The sequence below is a fragment of the Bufo gargarizans genome, chromosome 7 (assembly GCF_014858855.1).
Source record: "Bufo gargarizans isolate SCDJY-AF-19 chromosome 7, ASM1485885v1, whole genome shotgun sequence".
NCBI classification, from domain to species: domain Eukaryota; kingdom Metazoa; phylum Chordata; class Amphibia; order Anura; family Bufonidae; genus Bufo; species Bufo gargarizans.
In genome coordinates, this window is record NC_058086.1 from 191,868,074 (window position 1) to 191,887,964 (window position 19,891).

Below are 19,891 nucleotides of genomic sequence, written 5' to 3' on the forward strand. Positions count from 1 at the left end.
AATAGATGCTGAAGAATTGTTATTGTAGTTACTGAAACAGACATGTCAGGAGAGTTGACAGACTCTGGCCTCATGCACACGACCGTTGTGTGCATCCGCGGACGTTGTTCCGTTTTCCGTGGACCTATTGACTTTCAATGGGTCCGTGGAAAAATCGGAAAATGCTCCGTTTAGCATCCGCGTCCGTGAATCGTGTTTCCAGTCCGTGAAAAAAATATGACCTGTCCTATTTTTTTTTACGAACAACGGTTCACGGACCCATTCAAGTCAATGGGTCCGTGAAAAATCACAGCTGCACACAAGATTGTCATCTGCGTCCGTGATCCGTGTCCGTGATCCGTGTCCGTTTTTTCCTATCATTTCAAAGGCAAACTCGACTTAGATTTTTTTTTTCATTTTTCATGTCCGTGGATCCTCCAAAAATCAAGGAAGACCCACGGAAGAAAAACACAGATCACGGAACAACGGAAACCGTTTTTGCGGACTGCAAAAAAAAAACGTCCGTGTGCATGAGGCCTCTCTTTAAGGCTGGAATCACACGGACAATTTTGGATATTTTTTTGCTCCAAATCCAAAAGTGAGGCCAAAAATAAATGAAAAAGTATAAAAGAAAGACTAATATTTCTTTCTTTTTTTCACTAATTCTGTCGTTTGTTCAAAAAAAAAAACTGCATGTGGGATTACAACCTAAATGGATTAGACAGTTTGACTTGGTATATATATATATATATTCGGCTGTCAGTTTACTGCATACTGAACAATATTTTATTGACAACCAAATATGCTTGACCAGAAGGAGAAGAAAAAGCTGGCAAAATGTTAGTCATAGAACATATCTTGTGGACTTAAATCTTATTGCTCAAAAACCAAAAACAAAAAGTATAAAAGAAGATTTTGTGCACTTTTGTACTATGTGCATGTAGTCTATGGTTCAGCCTGGGGAACCATGAGCTGTGGTGTCAGTGTTTCATGCTGTTGCAAACATAATGTTTTTTATGAATTCATGTGGAATGTCAATTAAGGGCCTGTGATAGAAAGGCTGAAATCTTTTGCCAACTGTAAACTTGTTTTGTAGATCGTTTGTGGATATTTATGTCCTGAAATCAGATAAATGCCATCAGTAAGGTCCTTTTACACATGCCAATGCAAAGGCAACTATCGATAGTTCCCTGATTATTAAGGGGGGAGCTACATTTACATGCACCAATCATTTTGTCTATAGGGGACAAATGATCGCTACAATGACAATAATTGGCTGGTGTAAATGGGCCTGAAAGAGTTATTCCAATCTGAACATTTATGGTATGTCCACACAATCCACCTCTGGGACCCACAGCTATCTCAAGAACTGGGGTCCCCCGACCTCTGTTTTGTGGCTGTTATGAGCGGAGAATTGTCTGTGCGCGTGTTTCTCTATTCACTTCTTTGAGCGTGCAGCAGATAGCAGAGGAAGCATGCTTACAGCAGCTGCAATATTGGAGTTTGGGGACTGGCACCTATTGGGTATTTATGGCATATCCTGTGTATATATCATAAATGTTTAGAATGGAATACCTCTTCAAACAAGTTGACCGAGATTTTGATATTGATGGCCTATTCTAAGGATAGGCCATCAATATCAGATCGGCTGGGGGTTGACTCCTGGCACTTATGCCGATCAGCTTTTTGAAGAGGCCATGGTGCTCTGGTAAGCACTGCAGCCTCTTCCTAGGCCTGTGATATCACGTTCATGGGTCACATGGCCTAGGCACAACTCAGTCCCGTTCAAGTGAATGAGGCTGAGCTGCAATACCAAAAACGGCCGCTATCCATTGGAAGCTCTGCGCTTGGTAACCTACAAGGAGGCCTTGGAACTCGCCATGGCCTCCTCACACAGCAGATTGGCAGGGGTGCTGGGTGTCACACCTCCACCAATCTGATATTGATGACCTAGAAAATGGTGGCCAGCACATCCAGGAAGATCAGGTGGTGGGTGCATGTCTCCAGGGGAAGTGGTTAGATTCCCCTAACAAGTCGGATATCCACAAGAAATAATAAAGAGAGTATGGAGACAGCATGTCCTTTCTGTGAAGTTTATTCCAGATGCGACTTTTCAGCTAACAAGCCTATGCTTGAAAAAGGCTTTTTAGCTGAAACGTCTGGAATAAACATCACAGAAAGGACGTGCTGCCTCCATACTCTATTTATTATTTCTTGTGGCTATCCTGAGGATAGGTTACCACTCATCAATATTAAAAGGGCTATCCAATCCCTATAATGACCCCCAGAATGCCCGGACCCCTCCTCTAAAGCATACTTACCTGTTCCCCGGCACCCTTGTCCCTCCAGATCCCTGCACAGTCACCGCTGCATCAAAACTTCGATGAAGGGAGCAGCCAATAGCAGCCGTGATGCTAGGGAGGCTGGTCATCATCATGGCCTGCTATTGGCTGCTCCTCCCGTCACCAGATTTTTTTGATCTGCTTGATGGGGAGATGTAGTGGCGGCCGTGCAGGGTTCCGGAGGGACTCGGGTGCCGGGCAGCAGATAATTACGTTCAAGAGGAGGGGCACAGGCATTCTGGGGGGTCAATATAGGGATTGGATAACCCCTTTAAAAACCCAGAAAACATCTTTATGACCATTTTAAATACCTTCTCAGAAAAACAATCTAGCCACATGTCTAGAACACCACAGTTCTAGTGTGGCAAACTTAGCATGTATATGGCCTTACTAACCACCACCAACATGACCATGATAAAGAATTCCTAAAGATTAGAGGAATAGCAGTATTAGTACTGCCTACTGCCCCAGAGTCATAAGTTGGCATGTTGAGAACCACAGGAGTAGCATGATCATTATCTGAGAGTCAGTGTACTAGTATAGTCATTGGATGTGGTGCTGTCAGTTTACTGAAGTTGTATAAAGACTCAGTGACTATGTCAGCAACGTTTCATGATGGCGTACAGATGGTTTAGCTATTATAGCAATAAGTAGATACCAACATTACATTCTTCAACAAGGCCATAAACAGAATTAATATAGCTTAAGGCTATTGGCTTCCATAACATTACATTCTTATTACTGGCAAAAAAAAGTAGATACTGGGAAGCATTTATATGCTGTGTATGAGCTGACAAAATCTTTACCCAATTTCTTTTTTTAATTTAAATATTATATTTTTGAACCAAAACATTTATATTGCTTAGCTTTTAATTATTTGATAAAACAGTCTTTGATAAAAAATATTTTAAACCTGGTGGCAAAAAAAAGTAGATACTGGGAAGCATTTATAAGCTGTGTATGAGCTGACAAAATCTTTACCCAATTTCATTTTTTAATTTAAATATTATATTTCTGAACCAAAACAATTATATTGCTTAGCTTTTAATAATTTGATAAAACAGTCTTTGATAAAAAATATTTTAAACCTGTTAACTAGCCATAAGTTTTCAAGCTTCTTCAGCTATATTTTGTTTTGTTTTTCTATTTAATTTTTTTTACTGAAGGTCTAAGAATCGTTTAAAACAGTAAGAAGTACATAAAGGAAACTACAATTATTTGCTTAAACTTTTAACTATTTTTTTTTTTACTTTTTACTAATACGGATGTTGACTGGACAAACCTAAAAATCTAAAATGAAGTCCATTCATTTACCGCTTAACTATGCCATAATAAAAAAAAAATACACAACAGAATATTATCTGTTCTATTCTGAAGTCATGTAACATTTCGGGGAAAAAAGGAATTTGAGATTAATGAACAGAATGACATTTCTATTCTCAGGAAATACATGTTCTGTTTAGTAACATGATTAATTTAGTCCTAATATTTTTTTTTACATTTATTTTTCAGTTATGTCACATATTTGTCATAATATGGCATAGCAAGTACAGTGAGTGATATTTGAAAATGAAATTTAATAATCACTTGGCTGGCTTCGAAAAATGAGTAAATTATCAAAATAGACACTGAGATGAAACAGCGGTAAGGAAAATTTTCCAAAATTCGTATTCTATATTTTAACCCAGTTGAAATTAAATTTAGGCAATGAAAACTAATTTAAGAGCTGTTGCCAAAGGCCAAAATAAATCACATTTCCAATTAAGCATAAAATACAGTTTTAATTATTATAATTATTATTTATTATTATTATAGCGCATACACTATAAACTTTTAAAGTTTTCCAAATGATACAGTAAAGTTCAAAATTATGTCAATTAATCTTTAAATTCCTTGATAAAATATATGTTCATAAAATGCATATCTCAAACTTTTATTCTGTAAATTGCTTAAAAACATTAAAAAAATTAAAAATACCAAATTGGAAGACACAAAAGATACAATTCCAGAAGTAAGAAGTTTATGGCCAATGTAAAGCTACAATTTGCAGATGCATTTAAGCAATATACAGTATATTATAAGATCTTGGCCCAAGGCATTATTGTCACTGTTGAATTATGGAAGGTTGACTTGAAACTGATGTGGGTAAAACAGGGGGATTAGGAAAGAATAAAGGAAGACTGGGTTGTGCTAGGGAACAGCTGCAATGCTTGTATAGTACGCCCATTGCCGCATGCATGGATTAGATTACCACTACACACTTCGATTGTGTTGGGGGCAACTAAGTTTCACAGGCAGTCTATGTGATCTGGCTGCTATGCTACTTATATTACAACTACAAAAGGAAGCAAAAAAAGGATAAAATCCCATCAAACATGAAGGACATGCACAAGATATGAGAGCAGGTGACTCAATTTGTTGAGCTTAACCACATACCTCTTTCCCCTGTCAGGATCATCCAAGATAGAAAGAACAGTAGAAAAACAGGGAGTAAATTTAAATATGCAAATCAGGCATTAGTTGGGTCTTTTGGATTGTGCATTAGCTTCATGGTAGTGAATAGTGATAGAAAAGCTATCGTCTTGATTCAGATGTCATCACAAACCATTTCCATTTATCAAAAATATCATGACATTTTAACAAAAAGAAGCAGAAATAAAATCTATCATGTGTGCGGGAAAATCTTGAGATCTTCAAATGTTGAGATCTCAAAGTATTATGTGGGGAATTTATAGAAAAAATATTAGTGGTGATGATGTGTAAGTGATGTTTAAAAAAAATACACCTGAAATTGTACTGTGAATACAGATGATTAAGATAATCAGCAACTTAAGTTTTATACCAATTTTTTTATATTAGTTGACATTTAACCCATACTGTTGTCTACGCCTGTTTAACATTTATTTCACAAATCATAAAAAGCACAAAAACAGGCAAATGGATTTCAAATCATCGGGAATTCATCATGGGGATGAAATTGACTTTACGTAATTGAGCCATCACGATTTTTTAACTATAAATCAGTGGAATTGTGTAAAAAAAAAATATTTATCTATTTATTTATTTATAAAAAAGTGTCCAATTTTTTACAGACATTGGGTATTTTTTTTATCTAAGGGATCTCACAATTTGACACTTTTTCATAAATGAATAAATAGATAAATATATTTTTTTTACACAATTCCACTGATTTATAGTTTAAAAATCGTGATGGCTCAATTACGTAAAGTCAATTTCATCCCCATGATGAATTCCCGATGAATTGAAATCCATTTAAATCATCAGTTGTTCTAGAGACAACTCTAGAAATGGGCCTGTCACCGAAAATACCTATGATAGAGTCTCACCTCGGCATGATGCTCTTCATTTTGCTGGAGTACTTCAATGACGAGCTCTGCCAGTCTTATTGTGTCTTCTAACTTTTTGGCAGGAGTTACTAAGCGACCTACGTTTTCTGAAGTACAAGAAGATGAATTAGAAAGTCATCCCTTGGGATGCATGTGGGTATCTCTTTGGTTAGTCAAATTCCAGGATATTTGACAACTGTTAAACATCATGCAAGATTTGAAAAATGAAAAGTCTAAAAATTAATAAGAAATATTAAAGGAACCATAAATTCACAATTGTTTAATTACATAAACAGTGCTCCAGCTTTCTATTCAGTTGTCCACAACTACTTGGTAACATTCTATCATGTCGGTTTTTCTGTACTGTAATTTGCATGCATGTGTCAACTGCATCCTTTTCTCGTTAAACATATTTCTAGTAAATATTTCTAATTTAGCTAAGTGAAGATGTTTTGAGTGTTTTTTTTTTTCTATGACAGCTGTCAGCTAATTGACACAATCTTAAAGGAGTTATCTGAGATTAGAAATAAACTAATAGTAATTAGTCACCTTGTCCCATGATAATCTTAGATACGTGGATGCCTCGTTGGCTTGCGAGGTAAGGTAAATCCGAAAGCATAAGAAGATCCAGCACCTCTGCGCATTAAAATTCAAGACTTTATTTATAAATTCCATAAAGCATGCTGTTAGCAATGAGATGGCTCGCATGAGTGCGCTGAGGCTTATTCATTTTGAACCTACACAGGTCTTTCTCGAAGCAAAAAGGACTAACTGGGTTCAAAGAAACACTTTAAAAAAAGAACCAACTAGGTTCAAAATGCATAGGCATTACAGCATTCACGTTAATCATTTTATTGCTGAAATGTTTCATGGAATGTATAAAGTCTTGAATTAAAAAATGGCTCTGCCAGCAGTTTTGACAATGGTAAACTGCTGATAGCACTGGGTAGGAGCTGGGGAGAGCAGTTTAAACATACCTTTTGTGGAGCTTTTATTATGAAGAGTAGTGAGAATATGAACTTTTATTTTGCCAGATTCTGCTCTCCTAAGGTTACTTCCCACTAACGTTTTAGTTTTCCGGTATTGAGTTCCGTCATAGGGGCTCAATACCGAAAAAAACCTAAAACGCTTCAGTTTAGTCTCCATTCATTGTCAATAGGGACAAAACTGAAATGAACAGAATGGAATGCTCCAAAATGCATTCCGTTCTGTTTAGTTGCGTTCCCATACCGGAGAGAAAACCGCAATAGGTTATAGTTTGCTTTCCGTCCTGGAATGTGGAGCAAGACGGATCCGTTTTCTCTGCCACAATCTGCCACGGATTCATCCTCTATTGACTTTCAATGGAGTTCATGACAGATCTGTCTTGGCTATGTTAAAGAAAATACAACCGGATCCATTCATAACGGATGCAAATGGTTGTATTATCAGTAACGGAAGCGTTTTTGCCGAATCCTGCCAGATCCAGTAAAGTGTGAAAGTAGCCTGAGTCTGTCATCAGCATTTCACAAAACTGCTGATAGCACTAGGTAGCAGCTGAGGAGAGCAGTACAAATACACCTTTTGTGGAGTTATTATCAGGAGTAGTGATAATGTTAAATTTTATTCTTCTAGATTCTGTTCCTTAAGTGCAATGGGGGCAGAGCTGAAGCTTTGCCTCCAATGCACTTAAAGAGGATATCCCATGATTAAAGAGGTATTCCAGTGACCATAAAGATAACTTATGTTTTAGACTAATTAATTTTCTTCCTCTGCTACCCACTGTGTTTTCTCATAAATTGCCATGGCATCGACCTGTAGTTCCGAGCCTTTATGAGGTCGAGCATGCTCAGTGTGTTGCTATCAATTCTCTAGCTAAATGTCTTGTGAAACAAAGGGAGTGTTTGTGTGCTGTTGATTACTGAGAAGAGGGGGGATGGATGATCGGACTGAATATCAGGAAGCCAATCAATAAACATGAACAAGCCCAAACTCACAGCAGGAGAGCTAGGGATTGTGGGGATTGTAGTTTTGTGAGGGAAGATCAGACGTCATGATCCTCTCAGTGTGTTGCAGGCTTACACAGGAGCTAGACATCTGGATTGCAAGGTAAATTGAAACTCTGGTTATATGTATAGGTATGGGTTCTGGTTGGGTCACAGCTTGCAGCCTTAATGCAGGTTTTGTAAAAAATTACGTTACTTTACCGGAACACTCCTTTAACATAAAAAATAATCAGAGATTATATTGTCTATGACAATCTCTTTCAAACAAAGCGAGAACCAGCCCTGTACCTCACATGGGTCCAATGATTTACCCATTCAACGAGCCAATTGTTGCTAGATTTATTTCAGGCTGGCAGCTCGGGGAGCGAGTCCGTTCTCCTGGGTGTATTCTCTCTGCTGTAACCCTTTCCCTGTAACTGATCCAGCTTCTAACAGCAGATACAGCTGGTGGCAGTTGAAGGATGGAACTCAGCATATGTGACCACCTCAGTGATATCACTGAGGTGGACAGAGAAATAAGAAAAAGACCAAACAATAGGTGATGCTATACACATAAGATGTTATTCATTACCTATATTGGCTATAGTCAATTTTTTATTACATGCAGTTATATAAGTATTCAGACCCAAGTGCTGGTTTAAATGTAAATATTTTTTTTGTGGGACAAACACTTTAAAAAAAGTTTGAATTCTCACTAGTCTTGATGATCAAAACTCCATAATGGGTAGCCCCTACCTTGAGCAGTCAGCAGGTTAAAATGGTCAAAACTGCTACAGACTCTCTTTAGTGCGGGGGTATACTGGATCTTCTTAGGCTTTGTATCTGAGATCAGAGATAAGGATTTTTTTTCTTTCAAAAAGTGCCATTCCTGTTTATTGGCTTTGTCTTGTAACACAGCTTACACTTGGATTTCTGCCAATGATATGCTATGGGTGTGTGCGGTCCTTCGTTTGGGCTAATCCTTGGCTTTTCCACATAAAATAAGTAGCGCACTAAATATTTCCATTAAAGGGGTTGTCTCATCTCATACATTGATGGAACACGCCATCAATGTCGGATAGGTGCGGGTCCCACCTCTAGCACTCACTCCTATCTCCAGAAAGGGGCCCACAAAGGGAAGGAGAGCACACTAGCTAAGCTAGCGCACTCGGCTGTTTTCGGAAGTCCCATAGCGGTGCATGGAGAGCACACCGCCCCATTCTCAACTAAAGGACTGCCTGAAATAGTCCAGTCGGAACTCTGATAGCAGTGAACAGAAGGCTTGCACAGAGGTGGGACCCATACCTATCTGACAATGATGGATTATCCTAGCGATATGTCATCAATGTATGAGATGAGACAACCACTTTAAAGATTTATTTTCTGCAGCCAAAAATCGGCGCTGAAATTTTTACATTGCATGTGAGTAGGTTTGTGGAAATCCCATTCAGATGCATAGGAGGTGGTTTATAATTTAAATTGATACAGACTTAATATATACCAAGAGCTGGAGCACTGATGTCAAAAACATAAGAAATCTATCAATAAAACAGTTCAAACTGTCTCCGAAACGTAGAAACATTAACATAATCATGCAGAATGTATGTAATAACAATGTTATTTTGTGCTGACATTCAGATTGGAAAATGTTGCTGGTGCTGGACAGATCTAGACAGAAATGGACATATCGAGAGGAAGTGCTTGGAAGCCAATGTGGAAACTAAGCTAGGCTAACCCCTAAAGCACTAGGAGAAGACAGCAATGCATCGCAATGGATTGTGACTCCTTCCAGTGCCGAAGAGGTTAAGGGAGAAGAAGAAGTTGGGATGAAGGAGACTAGACTAGACTAGACAAATCAAATGAAGTAAAGCCAATACAGTACTTGGAATTGGTCTAGGCATGCCTTTGAGCCTTTGATTTAACATGTTAGCCTGGGTTTGATTGGGTGGAGGCACAGGTGATGGCTTTGGTTTAGGCCGATGAACTGGTCATGCATGGCGGAGAAAAGAGTACAAAGTAAGGAGGAGTGAGAATATACATAAAGATGACAGGACCAAGCGTGTCAAAGAAAAGACAGTGGAGGCGACAAAAGAAACAAAAGAGCGAATTATCTACGTAATCTCTAGTTACGTAACGAACTACTAAGTCATTACGGACTACACCTAGTCATACTCAAACGCCACAAAACGTAAAAAGGTAGATTTATGAAACCAGTTGGCCAGCCTGTTACGCTAAAAGGTTCTGTAACCCGAGTAGTGCTGAACGAATTGAAACTCAACCCTAATTTTTGAAAAAATTCAGATTTCAGTAGAATTTTTCCAGATAGAGAAAGAGAGAGAGATTTCCAGACATTTAAAGGAAACGTGTCACCAAAAATTGTATCTACCAGTTGAAATCTGTTTTTATTTTCTGATTGCAGATTTATTTAATCTATTTTCTGAACATGATTATAGGGGCGGCCATCTTGCCTGAAAATTGCTTTACGGCAGCCCCATGGGCCATAGACCCAATGGTCAGGAGGGGACCGCATTGACTTTTATAGGAAAGTTTTCTAGCCATGCTTTGTGACCTGTGCAGAGGTCTTTGTACAAGGAAAGAATAGATAAGCTTTGACAATCATCTATTGTGAATGGTGGATCCTGTCTTATCTATACACAGAGGTGATATCATTACAGGTAGGATTAGCATGACAGATAAGCAGGTAACTGCAGTAAAATGATCTGTATAGACCAAGAAGTGTCCCTTATTATTTGGCTTAGTGGCCAGTACTAAAACTACAGGATTTTATGTTTTTTGTTTAAATATAGATATTGACATTAGAAATTAAAAATATCATCAAAAATTTTTTGAAAAATATGTTAAACATAAAAATTTGATTTACACAATAAGTCATTTTCTGATGACACTTTCCCTTTAAAGCACTTTTGATTCGAGTAGGGTCGAATCGGAAAGAAATTAATTTTAGGAAATTCGCTCAGTTCTAAACCCGAGTTACAACATGCTTTGTACACCACTTGTTTTCATAAATGTTCCTTTATGGTGTGTTCTGTAGGGGCAGGATGCTAGAACTCTATGGAGTGAATATAGTTATCATAGTAGATGGAACTATATCCATGTGAACGCCATTGTGAATGCTGGCCCTGGTGCCATTCACAATAAATCTTACAACACAACAGACAAACACATAGTCATTGTACTGAGACATCTAGGACAGATCGGGGAGTCATGGGGTGCCACATAAATCTTCATGAGATTTTAATACCAGGGACTGGCTGTCAGTAAGAGGGACACTCGATCAAAAGATCCCATCCCAAGAGCGATATCCATATAGAACTTGGCACAGAACCAATTGTCTGATATGTGGGGGTCCCAGACAACAGAGCGCGAGAGAACGGAATGGTAAAGTTGTCAGAGGGTGCACTGCGCATGTGCAGCCGCCCTCCATTTATTTCTACGGGGCCGCTAAAAATAGCCAAATGCTGGCTCGGCTTTTCCCATCGGAGCCATAGATATGAATGGGAGCGGTGGCCGTGCATTCACTTGTATGAGGAGAGCGCTTGGTGGTGGCTGTACCCTGGGAAACCCGGGGTCCTCCGGCCACCACTCTCCCCCCTCCGTTCTCAGCGTAGGTGCGGGTCCCAGTGGTGAGACCAGCACCTATCAGACAATAGGGGGCATACCCTAGCGATATGTCTCTATTGTCTGTGATGAAAACACCTTTAAGCCAGAATTCTGTCTGTGCGCCAACAATTTTTTCATGAGCCAGTCTTATGTCCGTGCACCAGAATTCTCTGTGTGCGTCAAAATTTCAAAGCTGTGCCCTTAAGTGAGGAGATGGTGGGGACGTCAACATGGTGATTACTAATGCTGTCTAAAAGCTGCGCCCGATCACAGCGACTGATACTGGCTGGTAAATCTGTCGCCACTTTAGCCTCTCTAGTCTAAGTTTATGCCGCCTATGACCTAGTTTAGTTTTACTCCCCAAAAAAAAGCACAAACATTTTAGGGCTTTTTTTGGTGCACAGAGATGAAGTTAATTCACAATCCCATTTTATATAAAGCCACACCCCTGCCATATAAGCCACACCTCTTGTTAGATAAGCCACACCTCTTGTTGGACAAGGCCTAAAAAAGTGTCTAAAATGCGTGATAAATGGGGTACAAATTGTGGGAAAAATAAAAATAAATTGTGCATTTTGAATAGTAAGTCTTCGCCTCTGTGCATAGACATTGCCTATAATGGCGCTTCTTATTGGACTGGTGTGACATGAATTCAAAAGAAGGAAAAATTGAGAATTCGCTTCTTCTGCTGGACCTTTGGAGTCAGACCCTGGGCCTACTAGATGGATCCTCTGGCATCCCAGTGAGCCAATCTGACCCTGGTACTGTTACTATGCTACTATACTGCCTTAGTAAAGTAACCCCAATTAGAGATAATCTGGCACTGCATCAGCTTTTATTTTTGTATGACAAATGTCAGCTAGCATCTCATCCGACTTCACATTTATGTCCCGTCCACCATGTTAGATCTATCAAGCTGTCCAAAAGGAAAGCTGTCTTTGTTAGGGTCCATTCACACGTCCGTTTTTTCTTTCCTGATCTGTTCCGTTTTATGCGGAACAGATCTGGACCAGTTCTGTACCCATTCATTTTCAATGGGTCCTGGAAAAAAATCGGACAGCACAATGTGTGCTGTCCGTTTCCGTTGTTCCTTTCCGCATATCCGAAAAAATATAAAACTTGTCCTATTCTTTTCCGCAAAAATCGGATCCTGGTACAATACAAAGTCAATGGATCCGCAAAAAACGGAAGACATTCGTATGTCATTACGTATGTCATCCGTTTTATGCGGATTCCGTTCCTGGAAATTAAATCCTGCCCACAGAAACTTTATTTTTTAATTTTTTTTTCAAAGAAATCCAAACAACTTTATTTGCTTATTGAAATTTATACATGTTTTCATTTTTTGCGGATCTGCAAAAATGGATGACATACGGAAACATTTTCAGGAACAACGGATCCGCAAAAAACGGACAGAAATTCGGGAAATAGAAAAATACTGACGTGTGAATGTAGCCTTACCCAGCACCGCTACCATTTCATATTCAAACTATCTATTATCTATCTATAAATCGTATCTGTACTCATCTATCCATCTATTTATAGAATATCTATCTACTATATCTCTCTACTTTTTATCTATACTTCCTTTGTTAATCTATTCAGCTAATATCTATCTATCTATCTATCTGATATCCATCTATCTAATGTCTATCTATCTATCTATGTATCCTTTCTATCTATCTATCTATCTATCTATCTATCTTTCTCATATCTATCTATCTATCTATCTATCTATCTATCTATCTATCTGATATCTATCTATCTATCTATTTATCCTTTCTATCTATCTATCTATCTATCTATCTATCTTTCTCATATCTATCTATCTATCTATCTATCTGATATCTATCTATCTATCTATCTATCTATCTTTCTCATATCTATCTATCTATCTATCTTGCTTGCTTCGTTATATGTAACTTGATGGTACACAATGCAGAATTTTACAAGGAAAGGTTTACAAGCACGTGGCATAAATATTGTTTTTCACACCGCTCCACTTTAATTTTCAAGACTTTTCATATTGCACTGCAAATCACAAGCTAAAACTGCAGCAGTTGTTAATGTGACCCATGAATTTGTCTTATATCCCTTTGTCTAATTTAAACATGTATAACATCTGTCACTATTCAAAATGTGTGCTTTCTAATTGTTTCCTGCTTCTTTAATTATTTTCAACGTGAAATACTAGTGGTTCTCATATTGTGGCTCGAATCAAACAGCCTTGAATGATGCCAGCTTCACCAAATATGTTCTCTGCTCTCCCAAATGTTAGAACGCAGCGATCAGAGTGTGACCCATCTGTCATACAGTTTGCAATATCAGCAAAGCAAAATGATCTAGAGATGAAAATAGTATTCTTTTCAGAGCGAACACACAAAACAAGCTCCGACTCTGTCAGTCTGAGGGCTGTATGCTCATGTTGACTAGCACAAATATTATCCCTAGGGCTGTCCATGCATCTGTACATACAGGTAAGATACAGGCAAGGACCCGTCGGGTCATGTGACAATTTCCATTGTGCGATCTGATGAATTAAAGGCAAAGGACACCTTTGTGCTGACATTTGTGTTGTTCATTTGCATTCTAAAGGCAAGATCAAGCAACTTTCTAAAGAATCTTCATTAAAAATACCTTTCCGAAAATATATTTTTCACCATTTTTCCCTCAACATATCCCAAGATGCGTGGTGCAAGATGACCAGCTTTTTTGAAAAAATAAGATTTTGTGATACTCGGTTATGAGATGTCTATCCTATATGTGTCTATGTGGCCACCCAGTGGTTGTGTTGTGAATTGCAGCCTGTCAGAGCTATTACAATGGCCACACAAATGGGTCTCCACCCTCAATAACCCACTAAACTCATAACTTCTCACCTCCTCTGAGCCGCACATGTCATGTAGAAAGGGCTAGTTTAGCCACAAGCCGATTTTTACTGCTTTGTACTCTTTAATCAATTAAGATTCCGATTTTATGAACAATTGCAGTGCTGGATTTCATGATTGTATTACAATGGCTAGTTCAAAGAACAGGCATAGCCCATTGGAATATATGAAAAAAAGATCTTGTTTAGGGGGAGGGAGGGCCACATCTTTCAGAAACTCGAAATTCACACTTTTCTCTCTGTAGGATCACTGTAAATGTTATGAAAACTCCCTAGTCTTCAAAAAGTAGTAACAACAGTAAATGGTAGACCAGGAGGAGGGAGATGCAGCTGCAGTGTTTCATGGAACCAGCATGAGGGTAAAAGCGGAAAGAGGGCTGGGCAAGACATCTGATGCAGAGGTCTTATATCAGACCAGTAAGAGCATTCCTAATATTCAAGCATAGTAGATGGACAGTAGCCATTTACATAAGCCTAAAAGGACAAAAAAATTACCAAAAATACATAGGCTAGACACCACTGTCTGGCTGCATTACATCTACAGCAAATTTCAAAAAAAATTCTCAAATGTTTTTGTTTCTATTCATACAAACTTGCAAAGAAATTTGATTTGATTATAAATCAATGTTAGGGATCAATCCGATAAGTCAATGCTTAGTCTTTTAGGTAGGCTTTGAAATATAACTTAGATTGTCCCTCAGCAGGGCAGAGTAAAGAGAAGTAGGTTAGAGGCCTTGGTATGGATCTGGGGGGTACTATTTCTCCTTACGGAGACCCCCTGAGTACCTGGTACTCATAAGGAGTCTTATAGGCCAGGTACTGCCTCTCTGGTTTCTGAGAAAATGATATGCAAATTAGGTTTCCTTCCTAGAGGAGAAGAAAGCTAAGAATGGATTTATGTGAAATGAATGATGAATGGAGAGGGTGACATTTGGCTTCAGAAAATCCACAACAAATGAAATGTTAATTCTGTAGCGGAAAACACAGCGTACGAATTGACAATTTTAAGCCCCATAAGTTAACATAGGGGAAGTCATTATGTTGCAGCCAGGCAAGACTTCACTTAAAATTATCAGTCCCAGTGCTGAGTTTCACTGCAGAATTAACATTCCACAACGTACGTAATAGTTTGTTTCAGATTTTCTGGATGTCTCCATTTATTTCAATGGGGGATATAGCCCATACAAGAATCTACCATTAGCTTTCTTCTCCTTTAGGAAGGAAAACTAATTTGTGTATCTTTTCCCCAGAAACCCAGAGGAGCCGTGTCTGGTCTAAAAGACTTCTCTCCGTACTAGGTACTCAGGTGCTCTCCATAAGGAGAAATAGTACCACCTAGATCCCAACCAAAGCCTCTCACATGGCTAAACCTCTTCTCTCTGCTTTGCACTGTTGAGGGTCAAGTAATGTTTCAAAGACTGTTTAAAAGACTAAGCATTGTTTCATAGGATTGATACCAAACATCTGGTAGCATGAGAGGCTTTTCGTTTCTTTTCTTAGGAAAGCTACCCAGCTGAAGACTGTCTTGGCTTTAAAATTTGTTAAGTGGGTGATTCTCTCTCTCTCTCTCTCTCTCTCTCTCTCTCTATCACCCAAATTGAGTTTCAAAGAATTCAGATTCTAATATTTTTTGGAGAAATTTGAATTTGGAAGAATCAATTCGCTTATCTATATTTAAGGGTGATTTCACATGCTGCGTACTTCTGGTGTTACAGTTTACAATGTAATGCATTTGGATGTGGTTTGAAAACTCCCACATGCAGGATACTACTGGCCCACCTGAACACCAGAGGATCCTCTGGTGGGCCAAACTCTGACCATAATGGACCCCTAATAAAACATGGACCTTAAGGTCCTTTATACAAAGAGGGTGGGCCCACAGAATTATTCACTCTGGTGGGCCCAAGGGACTTCAGTCCGACACTGCCCACATGTAATGGAAAATATTTTCCCCCAAAAATGAGCATGCTGTTCATCTGGAAAAAAATAAATGATCTAATGTATATAGACAAAAGTGTCTAAAAGTGTTTTAAAGATGTGTAAAATGTATCAAACATTTGGCACAAATTGCAGAATTATGTCAGGATTTATCAAGTCCTACACTCCAGAATTCAAATCACATTATTTTTTTTTTAAATACTCCAGTTTTGAAAAGTGGGTGGGAGAGTGGTCATGGTTAGCCTGTCAGAATGATTGCAGCTAGATTTATCAACGGTGACTTAAAAAAAAAAAGGGGCATATATTTTTGAAGTCTTAGTCCAGTAAAGGGGTGATATAAAAAGTGGAGTAACATCTCAAGACAGCGGGGTAATTTATTTGAATATTTATTGCTAAATTTAAGAAATGCTGCATGCCATCAATTTTGGTGCACTTGAAAAAAGGTGCATTTTGTGGAAAGCGTCTAGGTCAGGGGTTGGCCAATCCGTGTCTCGCGAGCCTCATTCGGCTCCTTGCATCTTCATTTGCGGCTCGTAGGGGAGTGGGCCAGAAATTCCTGTACTAAGGATGTTGCAGGTATCAAAATATCAGCAGCACAAGAGAAGGAAGTAGTCCCCCCTCCCCCTGTGCTGCTGCCGCCGCTGCCACCAATGAGAACACAGAGGGGAAGAGGAGGGACTGTGGCCATTGCCACCAATGAAGTTAACTCACTCATTTATTCAAATACAGGAGGCGGGTGCTGGCTGCAGAATCATACAGCCCGCACCTAACCTCTATGAGAGGTAGCTGAGATCCGCGGCAGTTAACTTCTTAGGTGCCTGCACCTAAGGGGTTAACTGCCGGGGATCGCAGCGCCGTCATAGAGGCCAGGTGGCTATGTGATTCTGCCAGCCCGCCTCCTGTATCTGTATTAAAGGTTAATTGTCATTGGTGGCGCAGTGCACCCCCCCAATATGTGGAGGCCCGCGCTCTGACCTGAGGCTGTGCATGTCAGGTCACTGTGGAGAGGGCGCCACAGTCCTCAGACCAGCGGCAGCAGAGGTAGGATAAGCCTCCTACATAGTTTTTTTTTAAAGTACTGATCATGGGGGTCTTATCTGACATGGGGGTAGTATGAGCTCAGATAAGACCCCCAAATCCTCATCAGACCCACAAAATAAGCCTCCCCAGTACTCACACAACACACCAAATATCAGACACCCCATGCTCACATCTCGCCTATGTCAAATCACCCCCCACACATGATCTCAGAATGCGGGTGGGGGGTCATCTGAGCATGGGGTGTCATCTGAGCATGGGGCGTCATCTGAGCATGGGCGGTCATCTGAGCATGGGCGGTCATCTGAGCATGAGTGGTCATCTGAGCATGAGGGTGTCATCTGCGCATGATGGTGTCATCTGTGCATGGGCAGTCATCTGAGCATGGGCGGTCATCTGAGCCTGGGCGGTCATCTGAACATAGGGCAGTGATCTGAGCATGGGCAGTCATCTGAGCATAGGGCAGTGATCTGCACATGGGCGGTCATCTGAGCATGGGCAGTGATCTGAGCATGGGCGGTCATCTGTAAGGTTGGCCACCCCTGGTCTAGGTTGTAGGAGGTCTGAGTTCAGAGTTGCTTGCCATGTGATAAGTTTGTCATGATTTGCCCCATATCGATTTACTCTAAAAACACACAACACCTGAAACAGTGGCTGATTGATGCGTAGCAGATCGAGCAAACATATTTTTTAATATTTTAAAAAATATAAAAATTAAAAACATTGAAAATTCACCACTATCCATTTTACATATTAAAATAAATTACAAAAAAAATCTAAAATAATTGGCAACGCATCTAAAAATACTTAAACTATTAAAATATAAAAGTATCCTATCTAATAGTATTTTATATATAAAAGTGAACAATGTAACAAAAAAAAAATGGCTGGACACTTCACCCCCCAAAACAATTTTAATAACAAGTGATCAAAAAGTTATACATACAGTACATGTTTTTTTTTCCAGCTTTCCACTTCATTCTATGAGATATTATATGGTGCTATTAGAAAGTATATGTCCCACAAAAAACAAGCCCTCATCCAGAAACGTGAGACAAAAATCTGTATGGCTCTTAGTAAATACAAAATGCTGGGGATGGTGCAAACCATATAAAAAATGTTGCAAACACTACTTCAAAGGAGTGTGTCACCAAAAATTGCTCTGCTGGTTAAAATCAGATACTGACCCATTTCCTTTTTTAAATCTGTTTTTATATTTTTTTTTTCCAGCTTTCCACTTCATTCTATGAGATATTATATGGTGCCATTAGAAAGTTTATGTACTTAACTGTTTACTAACGTTTATGGATCAGTGGCCTGAACTATTTGAAATACATAAAACGTATGAAATCTGATGCTAGGTTTCTATCCGATCATCTACCTCTCTCCATTGAGTTATGTATAGTGGATGGTAAATACAGTGTTAGGCCCCATTTAGATTAAACCCTCATTCGATTTCTATAAAGGACAACCATAAATTGATTAAACAGGAGATATAATTATTTGGGGATAGTAATTATAACTCAGCAAGGACCCATTTGGTATGGGATGCATTTAAGGCCTTTATGAGGGGGTTGTTTATAAGTAATATTTCTAATTTAAGACTGCTGCAGCAAAGGCTTTTTTTTAAGGGACAAAACATTTTTTCTGAATCAGGTCGCCCAGGAAAATGCTGGCCAGGGTGATCTTTAATCAGTAGAAAAAATAAATAAAGAGATAGCTACTAGTTAGTATCTGTTCTTCTGAAGGCACAGTTACCCAAGATCAGGAATGCATTAAAGAGGCATTCGTAAAATACTTTCTGGAATTGTATAAATCAGATAATAGTGTTTCAGATGAAGTGATTGATTTATATTTGGATTCTATCTCTCTTCCAGTCCTTACAGATATCCAAAGAGAATCCCTAAATGCGGACCTCTCCTTGCAGGAGTTAGAGGCTGCTATGTAATCTTGTGTGGGAAACTCCTCTCCATTAAACTGGTGGATTCCCATATGAATTTTATCGTAAATATAGGGAGGCTATTCTCCCCCATCTTCTGAAGGTATTCATTGAGGCAATAGAGGACAGTAGTCCTCTTCGATGACAGAAGCTGTAATAGTAGAAAAAAGGCAAAGATCCCTTATATATGGGTTCATATAGGCCGATTTCTTTACTCAATACGGATGTTAAGCTTCTCTCAAGGATTCTTACTACTAGGTTGGCTAAAGTTATATCATCTATTATACATTCTGATCAAAGCGGGTTTATTCCTAATAAGGGTACTCATTATAATTTGCATCGCCTTTTTGCTAATATTCAGTCCTTCCGGGGGGTCTCTCTTTCCATCCTGTCTTTAGATGCCTCTAAGGCTTTTGACAGGGTTTAGTAGAGATTCCTCTGGAGGGTGTTAGAGAAGATGGGATTTGGTATTAAGTTCATAAATATGATTAAGCTTTTGTACAAATCCCCCAAGGCGAGGCTTAATATTAATACGACGCTGACAAGGTGTATTTCCTTGGGGAGAGGTACTCGTCAAGGATGTCCACTTTCTCTATTATTATTTGATATTTATATTGATCCTCTTGCTGTTAGGGTCAAGCAGGATCCCAGGATTGAAGGGTTTGGGTTATCGGGAAGAGAAGATCGTATTTCCTTATAGCCGATGATGTTTTATTTTACACACAACATACTAATACTACACTCCCGAGGGTTATTCAAGTTGTTAATTCCTTTGGTGAAGTTTCGGGTCTTGATATTAACTGGTCTGAAACTATTGTTATGCCTTTAGATAGAAT

At 39.0% G+C, this 19,891-nt stretch overlaps 1 protein-coding gene across 8 annotated transcripts in view; it reads right to left on the reverse strand.

The window, feature by feature from the left end:
* The window catches only part of CADPS (calcium dependent secretion activator), a 448,325-nt gene that overhangs the window by 111,316 nt on the left and 317,118 nt on the right, over positions 1-19,891 (reverse strand). For 4 of the 8 annotated variants that reach the window (XM_044300692.1, XM_044300696.1, XM_044300694.1 and 1 more), the window contains 2 exons: positions 5,669-5,775; positions 4,758-4,766 (listed from right to left, as the gene is read on the reverse strand). In XM_044300692.1, the coding sequence (XP_044156627.1) occupies positions 4,758-4,766; positions 5,669-5,775 (116 nt within the window). The remainder of the gene's footprint in view (positions 1-4,757; positions 4,767-5,668; positions 5,776-19,891) is intronic. The other 4 variants (XM_044300700.1, XM_044300697.1, XM_044300699.1 and 1 more) reach the window with 1 other exon arrangement.